This window comes from Coenobita brevimanus, chromosome 60 (assembly GCF_032717465.1).
Source record: "Coenobita brevimanus isolate Jiangsu-jjx chromosome 60, ASM3271746v2, whole genome shotgun sequence".
In the NCBI taxonomy this organism is placed as follows: domain Eukaryota; kingdom Metazoa; phylum Arthropoda; class Malacostraca; order Decapoda; family Coenobitidae; genus Coenobita; species Coenobita brevimanus.
Window position 1 is genome coordinate 28,978,434 of NC_137013.1, and position 23,071 is coordinate 29,001,504.

General features: G+C 41.5%; 1 protein-coding gene across 1 annotated transcript in view; it reads left to right on the top strand.

The window, feature by feature from the left end:
- Positions 1 to 23,071, top strand: part of LOC145403343 (E3 ubiquitin-protein ligase MARCHF6) — a 202,359-nt gene that overhangs the window by 88,037 nt on the left and 91,251 nt on the right. The window contains exons 7-10 of the mRNA XM_080275133.1: positions 2,784 to 2,999; positions 6,040 to 6,208; positions 17,741 to 17,879; positions 18,844 to 19,023. Coding sequence (XP_080131259.1) covers positions 2,784 to 2,999; positions 6,040 to 6,208; positions 17,741 to 17,879; positions 18,844 to 19,023 — 704 coding nt within the window. The remainder of the gene's footprint in view (positions 1 to 2,783; positions 3,000 to 6,039; positions 6,209 to 17,740; positions 17,880 to 18,843; positions 19,024 to 23,071) is intronic.

Sequence of the window (23,071 nt, forward strand, 5' to 3'; positions counted from 1 at the left end):
TTTAGCTGTCGACTGTGACAACTCTTGTACTGTACTTTGATTTCTCAGGATAATGGTGGCAGGGACTGTTCTAAGTGTTTCATCGTAACCTAACCGCTTTTAACTGTATCTAACAATTTAACCTAACCTAACGTAACCTAAAGTTGGAAAAATACATAAAATAAACTGGAAGAATATGAATTCGTATGGTCTTTCTGATGAAAGTTAAGCGTACATTTAGCGCTCATTCTTTGTTTAATTTTTGTGTTTATATGTGAATGAGAGAGTATTGATGCAAACAGTAATGTACTCCATTAACCCCTTAATAATCTCCGGCATTGAACAACCCTTTACAGTACCGGTGTCAGTGACGTTGAGTTATTGTGAGCTATAAAAAACTGTGAACAATTATGAGAAGGACGAAGGTCACTGGTATGTTTATGCGACTCTACACTACCATTCCAAGCAGTCAGGCGGTCGCTTAATCTTAGATGTTTTTGCCTGTTTGGTAATTGCACCATAACTTTATCAATTCTTCCGTGAATCATAACGAATCATAGCATGGGTTTAGGAAGCTAAATAACAAATTGCTAGGTGTGCCAGATGATTCTCTTCACATCTTTAAGAAAAATAAATTGATTTCAGAAGAATGGAAGAAATCTACTCAATGTACACAAAGATGGATTAAATTTCTTCCATTTAATTTTCCTAAAGATATGAAGAGAATCATCTGGTGCACCTAACAATGTGTTTTTTAGCTTCCTAAATTCATGCTGTGATTCGCTATGATTTACAGAAGAACTGTTAAAGTTACGATGCATTTACCCAATGGGCGAGAACATCTGAGATTAAACGACCGCATGACTGCTTGGAATGGTAGTGTAGAGTCGTGTAAACATACCAGTGACTTGTTCATGATTTTTTATAGCTCACACTTATGCTACATCACTGACACCGGTACTGTAAAGGGTTGTTCGATCCCAGGGGTTATTAAGGGGTTAATGGAATACATTACTGTTTGCATCAATACTCTCTCTTTCACATACACACTAAAATGAACAAAAGAATGAGAGCTGAGTGTACGTTTAACTTTCCTTACCAATTCATATTCCTCATGTTTATGTATTCTTCTGACTATTTTATTTTGTGTTTGGAGAGAATACTGTATACAGTACTCACTCCAAACACACTTGTAATAATATAAGTAGTGATGACAATGTTCACCAATACAGATGATGTACCGAGCGGTTAGGTAATATTCTGTTTCATTTCGGCCATCCTGGACGTGTTATCTGTGACTTGTAAGCCTACTGTGTCATAACACTTGTATATGTTCACTAATTTATATATATTTCAGATTCAGGTATACTACTGTATTGATTACAGTATTGTACAGTGTACAGTACTCTCTCAAAACACATTTGTAATACCATTAATGGTGATGACAGTGTTCACCAGTACATATAGGGTACTGAGTGGGTAGGTTTTTCGATTATTCAGCAAATCCAGAGTCTCAGCATCAGCCTGGTCCCATAGATGCTGAATAATAGGACTTCTACTGTATGTGGAATACAATCATTGCATTGACTACTGAGTTAAAGCAAGGAATGCACATGTAACATCTGAGTATCCCAGCAGTCTTTTTTAGTGCAAGCATCAGACCAGTTTAGCAAGCCCAATCCCTCCTGGTTGCATGTAATAAGGCCATAAGGGTAAGCTAGCTCATGAATGAACAGTGGATAACAACAGCTTGGAGGGGTTAGAGGCAGTAGCTAAATGTAACCTTAACCTCTGTAGCATGGTGACATCCTTTTATATTATAGTAAACCCTCGCCATACCAAACTCCGGTATAGCGGATATCAGATTTAATGGACACCAGAAAACTTACTAGACTTTTTTCAGCTGTTAACGAATCATGTCTGTTAAATGGGGCATAATGGGTTACAATACATGCCCTTTTTACTCCAACCTGGCTTGAAATTTCTCTCTTCCCATGATGATTGCTGAGTTGTAATAACAGATTATAGTATTACTGTACTAGTCATGAAGAACTGCTATGACAAGGATGTGAAATAAGCCTCAAAAGGGTGAAATTATGGGCCAGGTTTAGTGTATAATGGATATAGTTTTCGTCTTTAGTACTAGAGTATGCTATTGTACTCATTTATTTTCAGTTATGTGCTAGAAATTCCACCTCAGGTTCCATGGTTATAATGGACTTTTGACTTTAATGGACCTGGCTTTCCCCCAGTAGCCCATTATAGCAAAGGTCTGCTGTGTATTTTTACTGATACTTGATGAGTAGGTCAGTTTAGGTGAACCCCATAGTCCCGTAGGGTATTTTATGAATGTGTTCTCCAATCCATCCAGTTTGAGAAGTGTCCAGAGCTGAATAAAGTTGCCCAGAAATAGCAAGAAAAAAATAAAGTGTTCAATGGATTGAAGGAGTTAAAGGTGATATTAGATAATTTGAGGAATGTGCCTGATGGTCTGATGGTTAGAATGTCCCAGTCAGAGCAACACCTTTTCATATGTGTGAGACCCAAGAGATGACTGGAGGTTTTTCTATCATAAAATGCAACCAAGAGGAGTAGACTGGTCAGTGCATCACTCCTCAGATATGCCAGACTAGTATAGTTTAGCCTCAGTCCCCTACGCCATGAAGGGGGGTGAAAGTAAATTAGCTGTTATCGTTTGCAGTCTTTGGATCAGTGAGCTGAAGTGGTTAAGGGTGCTACAACAGAAATATCTTTTGGCTGTGTGGATTAAGGATGATACCAATATACCAATGCCAATTTTTCAGGCAATGAGGGTGAGCTAGTTCATGAAGGTGCTGGGGGTAACAACAACTTGGATGGTGGTGCAGCAGCTGATGACCTGAACTGGAATCCCATTGAGTGGGACCGCGCCGCCGAAGAGTTGACCTGGGAGCGCCTGCTAGGGCTGGATGGATCATTGGTCTTCCTTGAACATGTCTTCTGGGTTGTTTCGCTCAACACCATGTTTATATTGGTCTTTGGTAAGTGTGGATGTATGGATGGTGTATAGTGTCTTAAATCATGCCTATAGTGTAGTTACAATCAAAAGTTCTCCAACACTTCCCTTCCAGCTGTAGCAGTGGAAAGTGTTACATGGAACATTTGTGTAATTGATGCATTTTCTATGAAGCATACAGCAAAAGAATATGAGAAGAAAAGATATTCCCTGATGTTTGGAAAGGCTGTAATATATCCCTCCAGTTTAAAAGTCACTTCAGAACTTAATAACATCATTAGGAAAACCCACTGCTTTCAGTAAACGCACCTTCTGTATGTGGGAATATTTCTTTTAGTCATTACTGCCTTCAACTGAAGTCAGAGAGTGATGTAAACCAACCACCCTTTTTGTTTCAAGGGACTGTAGTTCAACTCTCAGTCTTAATAGGTGGGCTCATTTTAAGATAGCAGCTATCATGGCTGAGCCAGGATGTTGGTGCTTGCCATCTGGTGTGTCCAAGGATGAGTGTTAAATTTATGTACAGTACACCCTTGACTTACGACAGACGTGTGTTCTTCGGTTTTGTGACATTAACCCTTTCATGCACAGAGTCCAATCAAGTCATTAAATACCATCCTGTACAACGCACCATGATGCACATCGTGTCAAACAAAGGAGGACACAAGTTTCCTGCCAATGTGTGATATATATATACAGTATATATATATTTTACCCACTTCATGTCATGGTGCACTTTACAGGTTGTTAAACAGTCTAGCAACTCAGACCACCTGCGCCTGAGAGGGTTAAGGAGTTTGTTACATTATGGAGTCTTTATTTCTACTGAATTAAAAAAAAAAAAAATGTTCAAACAACATCCATTTCCCTTACCTCCCTTCCAGCATTTTACCAAATGAATAATTACTCAACATTTGATTATTGATAACAGATTATTTAGTCATGTTATGGCAGTGTTGAAGACATATAAAATATTAAAGCTGGAATAAGTTTGTCAGCTGGAGCATACAGGCACCTCCCAGTTGCAGTTTTCATCTGTGTCCAATCACCAATGTGTTTGGTAGTATTTTAGCCTTTTGTTACTTTTTAGTTTCTTCCCTCCCCTCCCTCCCTCCCTCTCTCTCTCTCTCTCTCTCTCTCTCTCTCTCTCTCTCTCTCTCTCTCTCTCTCTCTCTCTCTCTCTCTCTCTCTCTCTCTCTCTGGTTACTAAGCTTAATTATCTTGAGTGATGTGGTAGGTGGGGGCACTCACCATCCACTCACTCAATGTAGTGCTGCTCTCGGGTGTCTGCCCTGTCCTCTCCTCCCTCCTTCTTTCCTTCCAGCTTTCCTATCCTTCATTCTTTCCTCGTCCTTCTGCCAATGGGTGACTTTATACTCCCTCCTCTGTCTTTCATTCCTTCATTCTTTCCTCTTCCTTCTACCTGTAGGTGACTCTACACTGAGTGAAAAGCCAAATGGTTTCCTGTACACCAGGAAACCATTTACTATGCTGGGTGGTAACCATATAACCAAATTTTGTGCGCCTGGTGGTTTAGTGGGTAATTATTGTGCTCCAATCGGATTGAGCCGGTGAAGGTTTATATCCAAGGGGTGGTTGGGGTTTATTACTCACGTAATGCCACTCAGGGATGAATGAGGTTGGTCACTGTCATCTTAAATGTCAGGACCAACTGCCTAGCCCCAGGCTCCTACGCTCCTCATGGGGCAACGTAGGATTGGATGATGGATGGATGGATGGGAAATTGGACCAGGTTTTTCAATTAATTTTTTGTTCATACCCTAAAAGCTGTTGTTATCCTCAAGGTTAGGATCATTCTTCCTGCTTCATATCCAATAGCAGTAAAAACACTTTGCTCTAAAAGAACAAATGATTAGAATGCACATAGCTGGTCTTTCACTCAGTGTCTTTTTTACCTTTGTTTTTAATGTTATATTGCCTGTAAATAATGTAATGTGCGATATACGATGCTGTTTTTCACGTGTTGTTTGGTTGGAGCTGGAGTGGGACTGAGTTGTAATTTCTGACAGGAAAGATACACAAATTGCAAACATCTGGTACTTGCACAGCTATTCACTCAGTGTCTTTATCCACACTCTTTTAATGTTATGTTGTCCAGTAGTGATTTGCAATGTGATGTCAGGTACCTGAACAACCATTCACTTTCATCTTGTCTTTACTTTGGTGAAACTTCAGTGTAAATACGAATACCATATGAGTGTAACCCGAATAATTTGTAGCTTTTATGTCATAAATCTGAATCGTCACAAAAAGAGCCATCATAACCCAAGGGTTTACTGTATTGCACATTACTGTATTATTTAGAGACCTTGTGCATGGTTGATGGCTGCTCTTTTTAGGTGGCAGGAGGAATTGACTTAGTCTTTTGCCTAGCCCATATGGCTGATCATGGACAGTGACACTTGCCATCCTGTGGGTCATGAATCAAGTTACTGGGTCCTTACCAGAGAAGGGAAAAGGAGGCAAAATGATGATGATGATGGTAATTATTTTTGTCTTTCATCACCATCATCATCCTGAATTTATTTGCTACCTTAAAAAAAAATAATAATAATAATTGATTTAAAAAAAAAAAAAAAAGTCATCACACTGAAAGAATTAGCTCCATGACTGCAGGGATTGAAAGGCACAGGCCTGTCTGGTGCAGGGATATTTCAGTTACCATAAATGGTAAGTGTACAGTTACTTCACGTGTAACCACCTGAGAATGAGTGTGAGAGTACCAGTACTCTGCCCATAGGCAGGGATTTGTGTCTCTGGTTTCAGTTGAACATAATAGTGAACTTATGTTTATTAAAAAGAAGAGTTTCAGCCTACACCTGATCCCTCTTATGAATAGGTATGGAGTATATTCATATATGTACTGTTCAGTGAGGTGAGGGGGGAGAGAAATGGAAGGGAAGTTGAAAGGGTGTGGAAGTGGAAGGGAAGGAGGAGAAGTAGCAGCATTAACTGTAGGAAATTGGGAGAATGGGAGAGAAGAGAGGTAAGGGAGATATGGGTAGAGAAAGACATATGCACACATCAGTGACTTATCTCCACAGCATTTTGCCCATACCACATCGGCCATTTCACCATTGTGGGGTTCAAGCTGAAAGGGTGGGTGTCGGCATCGCATTTTGAGGGGTTGTTGACAGCGCTGTGTGGCTACTGTGTGGTCGGACTCTGTCTTGTCCTTCTGCACACTCTGGCAGCCATAATACGACTCAACAGGTCTGTCTCTAATCATGTTTAAACTTAAGCAACATAAGCTAAATGAACTACATCCTAACCTAACCTAACCTAACGTGGACACTACAGTACCACACAACTTAGCAGGTCTGCATCAATCCACATCATAGCCTAACGTAACCTGACCTGATCTAACAACTTAAATTGGCAACCATCACAACTATGTATGTCCATCTTAAACCACACTATAATCTAACCAGGGTGGACATTTTAAGTTACCTAAAATTTATCCCTTTTGCATTAGGTCATACTGTGATATATATTCATTTAATAAACACTTACCTCCTGACAGGTTGGTAGAGCTACATATCATTTATTGTGTCAGATTCCAATTCTTATCATTTTACCATATAAAGTAATCATCAGATGACATCATGTTACAGTACTTTATCCTTAATTTTACCATATGATTTTAGTGGAGATTTTTCAAGCAAAAGTAGTTAGATGCAGTCATATGATTTTAGCAGAGATTTTTCAAACGAGTTGTTAGATGCAGCCTTCATAAGCTCCTCCACCATGAGAATGGTCTTGTAGGCAGAAAAATATACAGTATTCCCCCATTTGTTTATCATAATTCACCTAAAGCCCTTTCAGATAATGCTGTACTACTTTCCCCCCCCCACCCCTCTGCAAGGTGTATAACTCCTACAAAACCCTATACAGGTCTCCATGTCAATCCACAAAACCTGTCTCAATGCCAGTTTTCTGATGGCCACCTTTATACAGTCATTCCCTGTTATCACACATAATTGGCATCGCATGTGATAACAAAAACTTGTGAAAAGGAGGGCCCAGAACTTAAGGGATTTATCCTAATTGGTCCCAATCACCCAAGAGCCAACCCCAGTTTTCCCTATTACCGCAATTTAGGCCCAATAAATTCATTAATAATATTATGACAAGTACAGGAAACAGGAGGAGGGTTAGTGCCCCTCCCCAGAAAACAACTAACTAAAAAAACAAACAAGAAGCCTCGGACAAGGACTGACCAAACGATGACGACCCAGGACCGGACAAAGGACTTGGTAATGGGCACATAGAATGTAAGAGGAGCGAATGATGAGGTGAACGAGAGAGAGATTGTCCAGGTGCTTGAGGGTGCGAAAGTGGATGTATGTGGAATAACTGAAACAAAATGGAGAGGAGAAAGTGTGAGAGAATGGGAGTATGGATGGGGTATATGTGCAGGAGTAGGTGAGAATGAGAGGGCAAAGGAAGGAGTATGTATAGTTGTGAGTAAAAGATGGAAGAAGAGCATAAGACAGTATGGATCAGTTGGGTCAAGGATTGTTTGGGTAAAGTTGAAAGTTGGAATACAAATGTGGGCGATTGTGTGTGTGTATGCGCCAATGCAAGATCGTGCTAGAAGAGTGAGAGGAGAGTTCTGGACAAATGTAGAAGTGTGCATGGAAAAGTTTGGAAGGAATGAGAGAGTGTTTTTGATCGGTGATATGAATGGTAAAGTTGGGAATGTGAAGGTGGATGGAATAGTTGGTGAGTGGGGTGTGCCTGCTGAGATAGATGAGAATGGGAGTGCGTTAGTGGACATTTGTGCTGGGAGGGGGTTGGTGATAGCCAATACCCTCTTCAGGCATAAAATGATCCACAGGTATACATGGCGAATGATGAGAAGGGTGGGTGGTGAACTGAATGAAAGGAAGGCAATGATTGATTATGTGTGTGTGGATGAAAGGATGCGAAGATGTGTAATGGATGCAAGAGCTCATAGAGGTTGGGGGAGTGGACTTTCTGACCACTACTTGGTGGTGGCCAGAATTAGGATTCAAGTAAGATGGAGGAATAGAAGAAGCGAAAGACGAGAGGAAAGAGTAGTTGCAAGGAGAGTGGAAAGGTTACAAGAGGATGAGAAAAAGGCAGAATACAAGAGAGAAGTGGAGGAACGATTGGGCAAATATGAATTGGAGCAGATGGGAGACGTGGAAGGTGTGTGTAGGATATTTACAGAAGAAATATGTGAAGCATGTGATGTGGTGTGTGGAAGGAAGAGAAGACGGAGGGGTGTGCAAGGAACAGCGTGGTGGACTGAAGAGGTGAGACAGGCTGTGGCACAAGAGAAGAAAGCATACAATGAATGGATGAGAAATAGGGGCGTGGAAGAAGTTGAGAGGCGGAAGAGAGAGTTATATGTAGAAAGAAAGAGAGAGGTGAAAAGATTAGTAAGAGAGAGTAAGAAGAGAGTGGATGAGGAATTTGGAAGGAATTTGAGTGTAAAGTGGAGGGACTGCAAGAAAATGTTCTGGAAAAAGGTGAAAAGAGTAAGACAGGTTTGAAGTGAAGTTAGCAGGGGAGTGAAAGATAAAAATGGTAGATTACTAGTGGAGAAGGGAGAAAAAGTGAGCAGATGGAGAGAACACTTTAAGGAATTGTTGAACATAGAGGATGGAAGTAATGTGAGTATAAGTGGCTGGGGAATGGCTGGGAGAAGGAGGGAGGTGAGAAGACAGGAAGAAATCAGTAGGATAGAAGTTGTGGAAGCAATGGAGAAAGTTAAATCGGGGAAAGCCCCAAGAATTGATGAAGTGTGTGGTGAAATGCTGAAGCATGGGGGAGAGATAGTAGTAGAATGGATGTGGAAGGTGTGCAGATTGGCCTCGGAGGAAGGTAGAGTCGTGGAGGATTGGAAGTCAGGTATAATTATTCCCTTGTACAAAGGAAAAGGGGAAAAAGAAGTGTGTGGTAATCATAGGGGCATTTGTCTTCTTAGTATAATAGGAAAAGTGTATGGTAGGATACTTATTGACAGAGTTAGAGAAAGAACAGAGAAATTAGGTGGAGAAGAACAGGGAGGCTTTAGGAAGGGAAGAGGTTGTGTTGATCAGATATTCATTCTTAGATCTTCAGTGGAAAAGTTTCTAGAGAAGGGAAAGAAGTTGTATGCGGCTTTCATGGATTTGGAGAAAGCATATGACAGGGTGGATAGACAAGGATTGTGGAAAGTGTTAAGAATATATGGAGTAGATGGGAAGTTGTTGAATGCTGTGAAGAGTATGTACGATGGTGCGAAGGCTGCAGTGCGTGTGGATGGTGAACTAAGTGAATTTTTCTCTTTGAAAGTTGGGTTGAAACAGGGATGTGTCATGTCTCCATGGTTGTTCAATCTTTACATGGATGGGGTAATTAAAGAGGTACAAGGTAGGGTAGTGGATGTTGGAGTGGCCCTGGTGAGAGAGGATAGTGTTTGGAAATTCCCTGTACTGTTGTTTGCAGATGATACTGTGTTGTTGAGTGAAGACGAAGGGGAACTGCAAGGCTTGGTGGATGAGTTTGGGAGAGTGTGTAAGAAACAGAATCTAAAGGTGAATGTAGGGAAGAGTAAAGGGATGGTCTTTGAGAGAGGTGAAGTCAGTGAATGTACAGCAAGGTTGGATGGTGAGGAATTGGAAAATGTGAGTACGTTCAAGTACTTGGGTAGTGTGATGAGTAAGGATGGAGGTTTGGAGAGTGAAGTGCTTGAAAGGGTACAGCAGGGAAGAAAGGTTGCTGGTTCTTTGATAGCAGTGATAAGAAACAGGGAAGTGAGCATGGAAGTGAAAAAGTTACTACATGACAGTATTGTGATACCAACTCTAATGTATGGAAGTGAAACTTGGACGTTGTTGGAAGGACACAAGTCAAGAGTGAGAGCAGTGGAAATAAGTTATTTAAGAGGAGCCTGTGGAGTCACATGGAGAGACAGGCTGACGAATGAGGATATAAAGGAGCGTTGTGGTGTGGATGTGGATGTGATAGGAAGCGTTATGAGGAACACACGGAGGTGGTTTGGCCATGTGGAGAGGATGGAGGATGAAAGACTGAGGAAGAGAGTGTATGTGAGTGAGGTGGAGGGGGGAAGAGGGAGGGGGAGGCTGAGGATGAGATGGAGGGATGGGGTGGAGAGGTATATGAGAGAGGGGGGTGTGAGGTGGGAGCAGGGCAGTGAAATGGCGGGGGACAGGGCGACTTGGAGGCGATTTGTTTGTGGCCACCCCAAACGAGATTGAGGTGTCTGCCAATAGATAGATAGATAGTGGGAACACACACAGTCTTGATTAGGATAAGAGAAAGTTGTGGTAGGTGGGGGCACTCACCATCCACTCATTTGATGTAGTGCAGCTCTCGGGTGACTGTCCTTTACTCTCTTCCTTCCTTTTCCTTCTCATTCCTCTTCAGTCTGCGGGTGACCACATTGAGTGACAAGCCTGTACACCAGGAAACCATTTACTATGCTGGGTGGTAACCATATAACCAAACTATGGTGCCTGGTGGTTTAGTGGGTAATCAAGGCACTTCAGCTAGATTGAGCTTGTGTAGAATTATATCCAAGGGGTGGTTGGGGTTTATTGCTCATACAGTATAATGCCACTCAGGGATGAGTGAGGCTGGTCACTCATCATAAATGTCAGGTCCAACTTGCCTGGCCCTGGTCTTCTGCATTTCTCATGAGGCAACACAGGATTAGAAGATGATGATAATGATGATAAAAACGGCTGAATAATGAGAATATTTAATCTCTTACTGGATACACCTACCTTTTCAAACCCTTGACCAGCCACTTATCTTACCCCCAAGTGTAGACTCATTAAGGTAAATGTACAGTTTAGTTGAAGTAACAGAAAGACCTTACCAGTTATATTCTTATTTACAAATTGTTTTCCATTTATTTTTTTTATTACAGTATTTTAATGTCTTAAGTGATTGCTACATGGTGATTTTGTTTCCCTATCGTTTTTATCCATGTTTTGTTTACCCAACATGTGTTGTTTCTTGAGCGTAATGGCAGATACGTAAAAGCTACTCAGCTATACCAATATTCATAAGTTTTCATTTCGGCATGTTTGGTTAAGTTACCATTGGTTAGGTTTGGGTAGATTATGTTAGATTGTGGTCAAATAAGGTTAGTTTAAACTCATTTAGGTTAGGTTTGGTTAAGTTAGGTTAGGCAAGGTTGAGTGGTTAAGTTAGGCTGATTGATTAGGTTAGGTTATTTTTTGGGTAGATTAGGTTAGGTTATAGTGTTTTGTTAAGTTTGACAATTTTTGGTTAGGTAAGATGATTATGTAAGGTTAGGCAAGTACGTTGATCCCTTGGTTATTGTGTTTAATTGGCCCTGAACATGATAATGGAATTGCTGGATGATGAAAACATAGACCATATAGGATTTATCCTAATTGGTACCAGGTATTCCAAATGCATGCCCAAATTTTCCCCTTTATGGCAGTTTTGACCCATTAAACCCATACATCCAATACATACTGTTATAGTAAGTACCAGAAGCATCCATAGGCATAGTTAGGTTAATAGAAAGTGATGAAAAAACACAATAAGTAAGAAACATGTACCATAGACTTGAGATAAGCTTGAGGTAAGGGGTTCTGAGGCATAGAGGATGGTCAGTTACAGTCGCAGTGCACGACTCTGAGGTTGTCATTATTGTACCCTGGCAACCTTCCATTCAAAAGTGCGTCCAATTTCGTATCATATTATACATGAATCATATTATGCACGAATACGTTATGTACAAATATTATTATCTGTTTATCTATCTGTTGCCAGGTGCCACAATTATTATACACGAACATATTACAGTCAACCCTTAACATCCGCATTTTTAACATACACGGTTTTAAATATCCGCAGATGGATATAACATAAACAGTTTTAAATATCTGCAGGTGGATACAGTACCGGGGCTGGATTCTCTAAAGCATTTTATCTGTTCACTGCAAATGTAACATTATCCTAGGCACACTTTATGGCTGTTTTGGTGATGGCATTATCCATTGAATCAAATATAACACTCTTCCTTTTGGCCACTTCATTTATTAATGCCATTAATTCATCAGGGGAAAGGTTAGAACGGGCTGGGAGTATTTATTTTCTTCCATGTACCTTTGATGAGCTGGTCTAAACCGGTTTCCTGCCCTCCCCCCCTCCCTCTCTCTCTCGTAAATAATACGAAACAATACACACCCAAATCGCACTGAAATCATACAAGAGTGGCTGCTTATTTTATATTATATTGTGAATTACTGTGATAAAATACAAGTGATTTTGTGATATTTTTGCAGTAATCAGAGAAATCATATTGCTAAATGCATTTGCTAGCGAACATTTTTGTGGTTGCAAATGGTACAGCAATGCTATGAAATGACTCATGACTTTATATCAATCAGCTTTATAAAAGTAATTGGTAATAAAAGTCATTCATGAAGTTTGATAAAGTTTGTAATGATTTTCCTCACATCATTACTGTTCTGCTATAGTAAAATGTAAATTATGGAATATCGTAACAGAATCATAGGAGACATGCTAGAAGTGTTTTATTTTTATTATTATTGCAATTACTGTGACGAGGTAACATGGCTGTAACCCTATTTTGTATGGAAAAAGTCTTGTGGTTTGGTGGAAATTTCCACCTCCATGCGTCAGTCAAAACACACCTTGTATTCTCTCAAATTGTTCTCTGTGCTTGGAGCGCCTATGGACGTGGAGTTTATTGCAAATGACAGGAGAAAGATTGGTGTTTGTCTAACAAAAATTTTAGCTCTCAAGATTAACAATAAGTGGGTTATCGGAACGTGGAATGTAAGGGGAGCGAATGATGAGGTGAAAGAGAGAGAGATTGTCCAGGTGCTTGAGGGTGCAAAAGTGGATGTATGTGGAATAACTGAAACAAAATGGAGGGGAGAAAATGTGAGAGAATGGGAGTATAGATGGGGATTATGTGCAGGAGTAGGTGAGAATGAGAGGGCAAAGGAAGGAGTATGTATAGTTGTGAGTAAAAGATGGAAGAAGAGCATAAGACAGTATAGATCAGTTGGGTCAAGGATTGAGTGGGTAAAGTTGAAAGTTGGAATACAAATGTGGGTGATTGTGTGCATGTATGCGCCAACGCAAGATCGTGCTAGCAGAGTGAGAGAAGAGTTCTGGACAAATGTGGAAGTGTGCATGGAAAAGTTTGGAAGGAATGAGAGAGTGTTTTTGATTGGTGATATGAATGGTAAAGTAGGGAATGTGAAGGTGGATGGAATAGTTGGTGAGTGGGGTGTGCCTGCTGAGATAGATGAGAATGGGAGTGCGTTAGTGGACATTTGTGCTGGGAGGGGGTTGGTGATATCCAATACCCTCTTCAGGCATAAAATGATCCACAGGTATACATGGTGAGTGATGAGAAGGGTGGGTGGTGAACTGAATGAAAGGAAGGCAATGATTGATTATGTGTGTGTGGATGAAAGGATGCGAAGATGTGTAATGGATGCAAGAGCTCACAGAGGTTGGAGGAGTGGACTTTCTGACCACTACTTGGTGGTGGCCAGAATTAGAATTCAAGTAAGATGGAGGAATAGAAGAAGGGAAAGACAAGAGGAAGGAGTAGTTGCAAGGAGAGTGGAAAGGTTACAAGAGGATGAGAAAAAGGCAGAATACAAGAGAGAAGTGGAGGAACGATTGGGCAAATATGAACTGGAGCAGATGGGAGACGTGGAAGGTGTGTGCAGGATATTTACAGAAGAAAAATGTGCAGCATGTGATGTGGTGTGTGGAAAGAAGAGAAGACGGAGGGGGGGGTGCAAGGAACAGCGTGGTGGACTGAAGAGGTGAGACAGGCTGTGGCACAAAAGAAGAAAGCATACAATGAATGGATGAGAAATAGGGGCGTGGAAGAAGTTGAGAGGCGGAAGAGAGAGTTATATGTAGAAAGAAAGAGGGAGGTGAAAAGATTAGTAAGAGAGAGTAAGAAGTGAGTGGATGAGGAATTTGGAAGGAATTTGAGTGTAAAGTGGAGGGACTGTAAGAAAATGTTCTGGAAAGAGGTGAAGAGAGTAAGACAGGGTGGAAGTGAAGTTAGCAGGGGAGTGAAAGATAAAAATGGTTGATTACTAGTGGAGAAGGGAGAAAAAGTGAGCAGATGGAGAGAACACTTTAAGGAATTGTTGAACATAGAGGATGGAAGTAATGCGAGTATAAGTGGCTGGGGAATGGCTGAGAGAAGGAGGGAGGTGAGAAGACAGGAAGAAATCAGTAGGATAGAAGTTGTGGAAGCAATGAAGAAAGTTAAATCGGGGAAAGCCCCAGGAATTGATGGAGTGTGTGGTGAAATGCTGAAGCATGGGGGAGAGATAGTAGTAGAATGGATGTGGAAGATGTGCAGATTGGCCTGGGAGGAAGGTAGAGTCTTGGAGGATTGGAAGTCAGGTATAATTATTCCCTTGTACAAAGGAAAAGGGGAAAAAGAAGTGTGTGGTAATCATAGGGGCATTTGTCTTCTTAGTATAATAGAAAAAGTGTATGGTAGGATACTTATTGACAGAGTTAGAGAAAGAACAGAGAAATTAGTTGGAGAAGAACAGAGAGGCTTTAGGAAGGGAAGAGGTTGTGTTGATCAGATATTCATTCTTAGATCTTCAGTGGAAAAGTTTCTAGAGAAGGGAAAGAAGTTGTATGCAGCTTTCATGGATTTGGAGAAAGCACATGACAGAGTGGATAGACAAGGATTGTGGAAAGTGTTAAGAATATATGGAGTAGAGGGGAAGTTGTTGAATGCTGTGAAGAGTATGTACGATGGTGCGAAGGCTGCGGTGCGTGTGGATGGTGAACTAAGTGAATTTTTCTCTTTGAAAGTTTGGTTGAAACAGTGATGTGTCATATCTCCATGGTTGTTCAATCTTTACATGGATGGGGTAATAAAAGAGGTACAAGGTAGGGTAGTGGATGTTGGAGAGGCCCTTGTGAGAGAGAATAGTGTTTGGAAACTCCCTGTACTGTTGTTTGCAGATGATACTGTGTTGTTGAGTGAAGACGAAGGGGAGCTGCAAGGCTTGGTGGATGAGTTTGGGAGAGTGTGTAAGAAAAGGAATTTAAAGGTGAATGTAGGGAAGAGTAAAGTGATGGTCTTTGAGGGAGGTGAAGTCAGTGAATGTACAGCGAGGTTGGATGGTGAGGAATTGGAAAATGTGAGTACGTTTAAGTACTTGGGTAGTGTGATGAGTAAGGATGGAGGTTTGGAGGGTGAAGTGCGTGAAAGGGTACAGCAGGGAAGAAAGGTTGCTGGTTCTTTGAAAGCAGTGATAAGAAACAGGGAAGTGAGCATGGAAGTGAAAAAGTTACTACATGACAGTATTGTGATACCAACTCTAACGTATGGAAGTGAAAGACTGACGAAGAGAGTGTATGTGAGTGAGGTGGAGGGGGGATGAGGGAGGGGGAGGCCGAGGATGAGGTGGAGGGGGGATGAGGGAGGGGGAGGCCGAGGATGAGGTGGAGGGGGGATGAGGGAGGGGGAGGCCGAGGATGAGGTGGAGGGGGGATGAGGGAGGGGGAGGCCGAGGATGAGGTGGAGGGGGGATGAGGGAGGGGGAGGCCGAGGATGAGGTGGAGGGGGGATGAGGGAGGGGGAGGCCGAGGATGAGATGGAGGGATGGGGTGGAGAGGTATATGAGAGAGGGGTGTGTGACTGGGAGCAGGGCAGTGAAATGGCAGGGGAGAGGGCGATGTGGATGCGATTTGTTTGTGGCCACTCCAAACGGGATTGAGGTGTCTGGCAATAGATAGATAGATAGCCATCTGCAGATATTCAAAACTGTGTATGTTAAAACCACAGATGTTAAGGAATTACTGCACTGTATTTTATCCATAATAATATTAATATCCTATGTGTATATCAAGCACAAATATGGGCATTACAATTTGTATACTGTAAATGAAAAAATATTTTCATTCATTTGACCCTGATTATGCTCTTCATGGCTGAAAGGTCCTGGCCAGTGAAAACAGCTCGCTTGTATGATGATGTCATGGTGTGTTGTGCTGGGCAGATGCTTAAATGAGGAATGTTTGAGTGCATGTGTTTATGACTCTCACACCTGGTCCAGCTCAGGCATGCAATGATGATATTTTGAGCCGAAAAATGTGCTAGAACAGAAAGAGTGCAGATTATAATCTTACATCAGTAATGAAAGCCGTGATAGCAAAGTACACTATAACCAGAGTATGACTGTACATTCATTATATGATTCTTACACAGCCACTTATGTTAACATGATTTTAATAATTGAAAATGTGTTTTCATTACACATATTCCACCATAAGCCTGTTCTATCTGCATTGAATGCCTCTTCAGTTACAGGCACTAAGAATATTGTTATTTATTAAAAGTGAAATGTGTAGATGGAAATCAGTAGAGCTAAAAGCATGTGACTAGCTACCTAAGTTATGTAACACAAAGGAGACAGGCTGGTATGAAATGCTCCCATATTTACATAAACATTTTATTATTTTCCACAGAAGGAACTACAGTTGCTAAGAATATTTTCATTTTTATTAAAAGTGAAGGATCTCTATCTATCTATATCCTGACGCCCTAATCCTGCAAAGGGAAGGAGAGAAGGAATAATCAAGAGCTTGGCTATCTGTTATATATTTTTTTTTTTTCTTGGAGGAGACAGTTTGCTGGCTCCTGGCCTTTGGTTCCATCTTCCATGAATTAAAAAAAAATAAATAAAAATTTATAAATTGGCTTTATGGCACTAAGGCTAGCATTGAAGTGGTTTTGGTGTTGAAGTGGCTTGGTGATGAACATATTTGGTGTTAGAGCACAGGGAGGAAGAGAGAAAAGGTCAGTGTCAGTGACAGGTCCTTAAACTATCCATGTCATAAAACCAAATGCCTAATCTGATAGAAGTAGAGGGAAAAATAAGGACTAGAAGAAACAAGCAAATATCAAGAAGAGAGATGGGACAAAGGAGAAGGAGAGCACAGTAAGGAAAGAAAGAGTCTAGGGAAAAAGGCTCCTTTTAGTTGGCTGTTATGACCAGCAGGGATACTGGGAAAGTATTCTTTCCTCCCCCTTCCCTGGGAGGGGGGCCACATGCTTGCATATTTATATAAACAGTTTATATTATTTTCCACTGAAGAGATACAGGCACTAAGAATATTTTGCCATTTAATAAAAGTGAGAGTGATGTGCATAGGTGAATATGAGTTGAATCCAAAGCAGGCGATGAGCTAAGTAAGGTACCTAATGAAGGAGACAGACTGGCGCAATGTGCATATATACAGTACTTACACATTCTATTATTTTCCAAAGAAGGAGCTGCAGGCATGCACAGCACAAAGGTAAGGAGGTTTAACCTCTGTGCAAGCTCTTACATCAATGAAATGTAAAAACTCCATGACGAACTTAATGCAGACCAACACTAGATGACTTACTGTCTGAGACTAAGGTGGACTAAGCAACAGCTTTTGTTTTGGTGGGCATTGCCAGTGGCATGGGAGTGTTGCAAAGACTAGTGAGCGGTTTGAAAAATTCAATTCTGCGCCCTCTTAGTTAATGCAATAAAAAATGGATATCACCTTAAATCAGCCACATTTTTTGTGCTGTCGGCCAGTGCAGCATCGGATGTATGGGGGAGCACTGTAGTCAGATATCAGCTAGAACAAAATTTAAAGGAATTCACTAGCTGGAGGACTTAAAAGGCATGGTTGTACTGTGTATGGTAATTATTTTATTTGCCGCAGGTCAAAACGTGTGCTGGGACTTTGCTATGTAGTAGTGAAAGTGGCTCTACTCAGTGTTGTGGAAATTGGCGTCTTCCCTCTTATTGGTGGATGGTGGCTCGACATCTGCTCTCTCTCACTGTTTGATGCTACACTTAAGGTATTTTGTTAATTATAGTTTGGCAGTTTCATAAATATTAAGTTTGTGGTGCATTAATTGTACAGGTTCTTGGACAAGCATTTCCATTGTACTGGGCCTGCATTCTGTAATTGTTGTGTTCAAACTGGAGCAGATCAAAATAGATTTTGTAACACTGATTAAATGTATACATTTCATCATGGCATTCTGTTACTAAGCACATTCTTAGGCCTTTTGATACAGGAGACATAAAGTTCGTTTCATTTCGTTTATAGTGGCTCCAACGTGCTTGGATGCATTGGTCTTGGTCAGCTAATGGTGGCTGTCCATGCTGCTCGATCTCTGGCAGCCTCCCTGTTCAGTCCCTCATCCTTGAGGTCACAACCTCACCCTACAACATTCACACTTCTTACTTTTTGCACCCAGTTATCATCCCCCATCCTCTCCACATGCCCAAACCAGCTCAATCTACCTCTCCTCATCGCAATACCAACACACTCCAGTCCCATCCTTCCTCACAACTCTTCTATCATAAACCTGGCCTTCCCAGGCCTTGTGGTCAAGAGTATGTTACACATCACACTGGTCTGCTAGCTTATTTCAATGCATGCAAAGATGCTAGAGAGAGTTATCTTCATGTGGTGACACTGAGTTATGTAAATGTCCCTCAGTTTCCCTCCCTGTCCCCTGAAATGAGGATGGTGGTCTGCAGGAAAGAGCATCTTCAGCTTGCATTCCATTGGGTTCACATCCGGATGAGCATGGGACCACAACAATAGCAGCAGCAACAACAAATCTTATCTTTTGTCCCAAAGGTTACAAAGAAACTGATATTACCTATTGTGCTTCTTTAAATGAAATATAATTTGCTTCTGCTTCTGGTATTCTGTAGTTATTTTTATTTGTTTTCCACTTACCATTGCCATATTGTTTTATTAATGATTTCTTTGAGGAAACAAACCTTCATCATGTCTGTCACTGGCAGGACCGTGAAGTGAGTTTCAAGGCAGCTCCAGGAACATCCATGTTCATCCACTGGCTGGTTGGAATGGTGTATGTCTTCTACTTCGCCTCCTTCATCCTGCTGCTAAGAGAAGTGCTTAGGCCAGGAGTACTGTGGTTCCTTAGAAATCTCAATGACCCAGACTTCAATCCTGTACAGGAGGTTAGTTATCCCAGCCACAATAGCAACTCACAGTCATTTTCATTATTATTATCATTATCATCATCATTGTTATAATTATCATCATCATCATCATCATCATCCTATTTCATATCAGGCTAATTTTATTGTCTTGTCCATAACACAGGGGCCTGAGGGTAGGTTATTCATCCAGGCACATACCACCAATAACCAATCACTGTTGCACTCCCTCACCGATATTGAACAACTCAAACATCCCCCTACTCTTACGAATAATAATTTACTATCATTTAAACTTTGCTGCATTCAGCAGTTTGCCTTGCACATTGTACATGCATAAAATCAGTTTGTACTGCATCCCTTGGATAGTGCAGGAATTCCTCACTTAATAGTGCAGGTGTGTTCAAAGAATCTTCCCATTTAAGTGAATGTCATGTTCCTTTAGGAATGAGTACCAGCATTTTCTCAGATATTAAGAAATCATATCCAGGGCTGCTAATGTGTTTCACATTTTATTTCATGTGACTGGGTATATACTTCTAGTAATTTGGCAGGTTAGAGAAATGTATTGTGTATTAAGATAGTTGATATAGTGATAGAAATGTTTGTGGAGTTGTATTAACACAGACCCATCTCTGCTTGTCCTGTTGGCTTAACAGTGAACAGGAGAGTGTTTTGTGAAGGGTATTTATGATGCTGGAAATGGTTGCTGATACGAGGGCTTTGAGAGGACAGTGTGGAGGTCTGTCAGATCATATGATTGTGGTATGCAAGATCAAGCTGAGATGAGTGAAGTGGACCAGGAGAGAGAGGAGCAGTTGGGAGAAAGAGTGAGAGCCAAGAAGATGAGGATCAGAGAAATGGCAGATGAATGCAGGACCAAAGTAGGGGAAGAGTAGGAATCAGTGGATTGGAATGAAATGGGTCTGGACAGCCTGTGGAATGCATATAGGGATTGCTTAGTTAGGAATGCTAAAGCGGTGTGTGGTGTGGCAGAAGGAACAACAAAATAGAAAGGTACGGCATGGTGGGTGGGATGAAGAGGTTAAGAGAGCATTGGAGGAAAAGAGGAAGAAGTGACTAGATGTGGTTATAGAAAAGGGGTTCAATTGAAATAAGAACTGAATGTACAGTATTGAGAGCAAGAAGCACATAAAGAGACTAGTGAAGGGGAAAAAAAAGGAGTTAAATGATCTAGGAAGGAAAATGAATGCAAATTACTCTGTAAAATGAAAGTTATTATGGAAATGGATGTGACAGCGGAAAGAAATGTGAAAATGTGAAGGATGTAAGTGGTAGGTTCATAACTCATGGGGATGAAGTAAGGATCAAATGGAAAGAATATTTTGAAAACCTGATGAATGAGAATAGAGTGGAGCAGCAGTAAACATGATTGCTCTTGGGGGTGTGCTGAGAAGGAATGCAGTGCCAGGAAATGTGACACTGGCACAGGTGAAGAACGCTGTAAAGCAGCTGAAAAATGGGAAAGCAGTTGGGGTTGATGAGGTTACGCGGAGATGATTAAGCATAGTGGAGATAGCAGAATGAAGTGCATGTTGGAGATATGTAAGAAGGCATGGATGAGTGAAACTGTGCCAGCAGAGTGGAAAGTGTTTGTGATTGTACCTCTGTTTAAAAATAAAGATGAACGAAATGAGTGCAAGAGTTATCATGGCATAAGCTTACTGAGTGTTGTAGGGAAGGAATATGGAAGAATTATTATAGAGAAAGTAAGAGAGATATCAGAAGTCCTAGTGAGTGATGAACAGAGTGGCTTTAGGAGTGGCAGAGGATGTGTGGATCAAATATTTGCAGTGAGACAGATAGTGGAGAAGGCTTGTGAGAAGGACTATAAGGTGTTTATGGCATTTATGGATCTGGAAAAAGCATACAACAAAGTAGACAGAGAAGGACTGTATAAGGTTTAGCGCATTTACAGTATAGATGGTAAGATGCTAGTTGCTGTCAGGAGTTTTTATGATGGTAGTGAGGTATGTGTAAGGATAAATGGGCATCTAAGTGGATGGTTCATGATCAGTGTGGGTGTGCAACAAGGTTGTGTGATGTCCCCATGGTTGTTCAATATGTACTGTATATGGATGGGGGTGATGAGAGAAGTAAAAACATGAGTAATGGAGAGATGGATAGCACTGGTAATGAATGGTGATGAATGGAATATCTCAAATTTGTTGTGTGCTGATGATGCATTTCTACTTGCAAATAGTGGACAAGAACTTGGTAGACTAGTGCAGAGTTTTGCTGATGTCTGATTTTCGTGGCTTGAGAGTAAATGTAGAAAAGAGTAAAGTGATGGTAACTGAGAGAGAAGGTGACTCCTAGCATGGTGTTTCAGTAAATGGAGAGACTAGAAATGATGATAGACTTCAATTAGCTGGGTACAGTGATAGAAAAGAGAGGAAAATGTGCAAAAGAAGTGGAAAGTAGAGTTACACAAGGAAGGAAAGTAGTTGGTATTATGAAGGCCTCGACAAGAAACAGAGGCTTGAGTGTTGTACCTGTGTGAGGCTTACGTGAAGAAGTGTTAGTGCCAGCTTTAACATACGGATGTGAGACTATGGTGTGGCATGAAAATGAAATGTCAAGAGAGAGCAATGGAGATGGGACTGCTGAAGAATGTATGTGGAGTACAGAAAATGGACAGGATATGAAATAATGTGATTTGTGAAAGATGCGGAGTGAGGAAGTCAGTGGACACCAGAATCAATGAGTGTACTGAGGTGGTATGGTCATATGGAGAGAATGGATAACAACAGGGTGGTGAAAAAGGTATATCAGAGTGAATTTGAAGAAGGGAGGAGGCGAGGTAGGCCAAGGAGGAGGTGGAGGGATATGGTGGTTGAGTGTGTGAGGAATAGACGTATGGAAGTCAGTGAGGCTAGGAGACTGACAAGAGATTGAGTTGGCTGAATGAATGTTGTGAGAAGAAGTGCATAATTAGGGATTTGACACCCCTTTTTAACATGACAGCATTCGGATTGACTTGGATACATTTATGTGAAGCTACAGAATGTGGTGAAAGATTTTGGCGTATCCGATAGAGCCAGGATTCTGGGGGCTTGAATGATGAGTGAATGGAAGTGTGGCCCATTGGATTGGGCAAACTTGGGCTGTCTGAACATTGATACTCGTCACCCTGCAGTAGAGTGGGAAAGAGGTCTGTGTGATGATGATGGTGATGATGATGATTTTTTATGTAAAATGTGTTGAAGTGAAAGTCTAATAAATTAGGAATTACTGTGCTGTTACTAGATCCATCCATCCATCATCCAGTCCTATGTTGCCCCATGGGGAGTGTAAGAGCCCGGGGCTAGGCAAATTGGTCCTGTCATTTAACCCCTAAAGTACTAATCTCATTCATTGAGCCTTTTGTGCAATTTCTTAAAAGGACGAGCAACGCTGATCATGCAACATCCACAAAAAATTGGCGGCAGCTGGCTCCACCCCGGCTGTGACATAGATGGCTTGTAACCAATCAGAACTAAGTGTTGGACACACTGGAGGGGGGACCCAGGCCTGTACCCACGCAGTGGGGGGTGTACCCCCCACCTCCCTCTCACCACGTCCCTTTACCTCTACCTTGTTACTACCCTACCTCCCATCATTCTTACCACCACCACCACCACCACCCCTCCCACACCCTCTTCATGCATCCCCCCCTCCCATGTTGATCCCCCCCATATCCCCCCCCCAGTCATCTGGGGGGAAAGTATTTCCCCCCCTACCCTCCATCCATGTCCCTGTACTCCACTGGGGCCCTTTGTGTCTGGTGGTGGTTTCCTCCCATCGCTCCATCCCTATCACCCCCTCTTGGCCTTACCACCACCACCCCCCACCACCCACCCCAATCCCTCCCCCCTCCACCCCCTAGCACGCTGTATCTTTACGTCCCCAGCCTCGAATATTTTGCGCATTTTTTACGCTTTATGGCGCGTGTTTTTTAATCATTGCCTGTAATTTATTTGTGTTTTTGCTTACAGATATGCACACCACAATTTTTTAGCTGTCTTTATTTGAAACCCACTCAAAAAAGAAATTTTATTTTCCTTAG